This window comes from Astyanax mexicanus, chromosome 5 (genome assembly GCF_023375975.1).
Source record: "Astyanax mexicanus isolate ESR-SI-001 chromosome 5, AstMex3_surface, whole genome shotgun sequence".
NCBI classification, from domain to species: domain Eukaryota; kingdom Metazoa; phylum Chordata; class Actinopteri; order Characiformes; family Acestrorhamphidae; genus Astyanax; species Astyanax mexicanus.
The window spans coordinates 20,905,319-20,909,063 of record NC_064412.1 but is presented as its reverse complement, the minus strand read 5'-3'; the positions used below and the strand labels follow the sequence as shown (position 1 = coordinate 20,909,063).

The 3,745-nt window shown below is 36.0% G+C and overlaps 1 protein-coding gene across 1 annotated transcript; it reads right to left on the bottom strand.

Annotated features, from left to right (window-relative positions):
* Positions 1 to 221: 221 nt before the first annotated feature.
* Positions 222 to 3,344, bottom strand: rgs16 (regulator of G protein signaling 16). Its single transcript, XM_007258376.4, has 5 exons — positions 3,219 to 3,344; positions 2,883 to 2,963; positions 2,690 to 2,751; positions 2,174 to 2,340; positions 222 to 1,088 (listed from the first exon to the last, which is right to left on the bottom strand). The coding sequence occupies exons 1-5, from the start codon at positions 3,260 to 3,262 to the stop codon at positions 885 to 887; spliced, it is 558 nt and encodes a 185-aa protein (XP_007258438.1). The 5' UTR covers positions 3,263 to 3,344; the 3' UTR covers positions 222 to 884.
* Between the last annotated feature and the right edge of the window lie 401 nt (positions 3,345 to 3,745).

The window sequence follows — 3,745 nt, the reverse complement described above, 5'->3', positions numbered from 1 at the left end:
CACCATCTACCCACCCAGAGAGAGCAAGGCCAATTGTGCTCTCTCAGACTCTGGCTGCTGATGCCAAGCAGCATGATTCAGGAGTTGAACCAGCAATCCTTGCACCATAGCGAGAGCTCCTTAGTCCTTAGCGTATGTTTTACTTTTTGGCTTTTGTGAGACTGGGATGTCTAAAATACAGAAAAATAATATTTGCAAAAATACAGAATGTCACAATAATGTCTGAACCAAAGATTTATTTACATAATATTTGTTTGACAGAGTACAGAAAGTTGAAAAAAAAAAAAAAAAATACATATATCATTGCACGCATCCTCTCACAGACGATACAGCAGTGTAACAGCAGATTGCAAGTGGGAAAAAAAGAAAAAAAAGGAAATAAATAAATTAATTAATAAATAAATGAAAATTAAGGTTTTTTTTTTTAAAATACAGTTTTAATAATAATAAAAAAGTCTATGTTCATATTTAAGTTGGTAAGTTTGGTGTGTTTCCACCAGATTGTCTTTTTCTGTCATTTTTTCTATATATTTTTCTAACTTAGTGTAGGTGCTTCACAGTCCTCTCTCTAAAACTCTTTAATCTCCTCAGTAATCCCAGGTTATTCAAATCCACTTGATTCCATCAGTGGGGCACAATTGTGTGTGTTAGATCTGTGTGGTATAATCTTCTCCCAGCTCTCTCTTTCTCTCATGGTTCTCTTCATAACCTTGAACTCTGCCGTGTCCTTCATCAATTCCAGGCCTCCTGTGCTGTTGGTGGATCGATACTGATCCCAACTCGCTGCCTGGACCTTCTTCCTTCATCAGACGGACACGCCCTTCCATAACTTCAGCTCTCCCCTTCTTTTAGGCTCCTTTCCGGTCCTGGAGATTGAAGGTCCTTCAGGCTTTTTTGGTGGCAGCTTTAGCGTTCTTCTTGGCTAACTGGCTGAGCAGGTCCCGGTATGCTGATGAGCGGAGGAATCGTGGGTAGCAGTCTTTCTCCATCAGGATGTAGATGCGGTACTGCGCCGAGTCGAAGCAGCTTGCTGTGGGACACTTCACGTTAGCTTGTGTGATGTCTCGAGTCTCGTGGTCAATGTTAACCTAAAAAAACAGGAAGAAGAAGAAGAGCAGTGAGTTTAATTCTAGCTCAAAAAGGTCCGTCCATGAATAAAATTGTCATATATTGTGACAATGAAATGAAATAATGAAATATATAACCATATATAGAGTTATATAAAACATACATGTGCATACTGTAGATGTGCAAACTATTTAGGAAATCTATTATAATCTGAAATAGTTTCAAATATTGACATACAGTATATACAGTGTATTGTCTGGCCTATTAAAGTATGTACAGTTATGTATGCAATATATATATAAAAATATATGGTTTTGTACATATATTTTTCCTAAAGAAAATATGTGTCATAAATATGTATATATGTATGTAAAAAAAATTGTTTTGAAATATGTGTCACATAAATACATGTAATATATATGTCTGACCCATAAGTATTGTACGGTTATATATGTAAAAAACATTTTTGTAAAAATGAATGCCATATATATTGTATGTTTGGCCTGTAAAATGATATATGGTTATGTATGTCATTTTTTAAGTATATGCCACATATATATGTATATAGTTATTTATTTATTTGTAAAGTATAAATCATATATATATATATATATATATATATATATATATATATATATATATATATATATATATATATATATATATATATATATTTCTGGCCCTTATAACTATGCTATCTTATTTTATTATAGGTATTTCATATAAGTTAATATGTCTTATTGTGATATCATATAATCTTGCATATTATGTGTTATAATTGTGTTAATAATATATAACCTATATGGAAACATCACTCCTGGCTTATATTTCATATATTGCCACATATATAGTATTTAAATGTGGAATGAAAACTCTTTTCTGTTATAAATCAGCAATGCAGAGAGCATGTTGAGGCAGTTTTCCAGACAGGCATTAAGACTAGTCTTGGTCAACTTTGCACTTATTCGAATTAAGATTTTTAATTAAAGGTTATATAAAATATATCCTAGGACTCAGCTTAATCCCTGTCTGGGAATCTTGTTTCTTGTTTTTTTTTTTTTTTGTATCTGAGGGGAATTTAACATGTGTTAACAGCGCTCTTCACCTCTCTCGGCGCTTCACTCCCGATGAACTCGTTGTAAATCCTCTGGGCTTTGGAGCGGAGCTTGGCTGGAGACTTGGTGCGCCTGTAGTTCTCACAGGCCAGGTAGAAGGCGATGTTCTCCTCGCTGAATTCAGACACCAGAAAAGCTCGGAAGGCATAGAGTCCATCTGACGGAGGGAAAAAAAGAGAGTGATTACTTGTGTAACATGCTGCATCAGCTTAGTGCAGCCCACACAGATCAGACAAACACACACAAACACACACAAGCATACACGCACACATCTGTGCACTGCTTCATCCCCATTACTATGATTAAATCTTTACCCACACACACACACACACAGCATCCATCACACAATCAACTTGTCCTATTTTAGCCCTGTCTGAACACTGAACACACAAAATCATCCCTCTAACTAACCTCCTCTAATCTGCACACTCCTCTCAGCGCCACATATCTATTTTTAGAGCTTATCTTTTATCTTGAAGAGAGTATGCATATAAAAAAGTACTTACGTTTGCTGGACAGGAGCTTTTCAAACGACTCTTTCCACCTCAGACATTCCTCAAAGGTCAGGCTGCAAGTAAAAAAAGACAAGTGAAGTGTGATCAGTGCTGTCGTATTGCATTAATGTCAATCAGCTTAATTTCCTTTAGGCAATTACAAGCAATAAATATCACATGCAGACTGTAAAGACAATAAATGTACCTTGGTTTCCTCAGTTTGTAGGCGTAGCACAGCAGTCTCCAGTCCAGAAAGCTGCTCACGCGTGCTTTTAATCCTTTAGCCCTGTGATACGCAGATACGATGATTATTTAAACACGTACTTTTTTATATATAGACATCATTTAGCATCATTTAGAACACAGAACTTCACTTCTACATACTACATACTGTCTCACTGATTTTTCCTTAAAAAAAAACGCAATAAAAATACTGAAGCTGTACAGTCAATACAATATACTGTCAATAAAAGAAAATAACTAACAAATAATAATAATAATAAAAATTATAATAAGTATTGCATTAGCATGGAATCTCTACCTTTCCAGGCAGGTGTTTGGCAGTGCTGCGAGTCCTCTGCACATTGTAAAACCCCAAAAAAGAGAGAAATATCCTTTGAGTGGTGCTGTCTTTAGTGAGAGTTTATCAGCGGTCTGGTTTATAGAGAGGTAGGAGGGGGTTTATATAACGCAGAAGACAAAACATCGTCCTCTCTTTCAGCCAATCAGACTGCAGCCCTCTCTCTGCCCCACTGCTGGAGAGTGTGCACTGTATGAGTGTGTGTGCGGGAGAGAGAGAGAGAGAGAGAGTGTGTGTGTGTGTGTGTGTGTGTATACGTGTTTGTGTGAGTGTGGTGAGAAGAAGAGTAAATAGGGAAATGGGAATTGCCAGGACTCGTACTGGAAAATATACCTTCACACAGGTGTTATATATCATCGCTTTACTGCTAAAAACGTATACCTCTCTTGTTTTTAAATCTAGCAGTTTTTCTCACATTGTCCTAAAATATTGTGGTGAATGGACCAGTAGAAATGGTCCAAAATAACTTAAAAAATATATACATTTTA

Coding starts and splice junctions, on each gene's coding strand:
- rgs16 (XM_007258376.4), bottom strand. CDS start 3,262: ATGTGCAGAGGACTCGCAGCACTGCCAAACACCTGCCTGGAAAG. Junction 2,964..3,218: donor CCAAACACCTGCCTGGAAAG/GTAGAGATTCCA, acceptor TGCGTATCACAG/GGCTAAAGGATTAAAAGCAC. Junction 2,341..2,689: donor AAAGCTCCTGTCCAGCAAAC/GTAAGTACTTTT, acceptor TCCCTCCGTCAG/ATGGACTCTATGCCTTCCGA.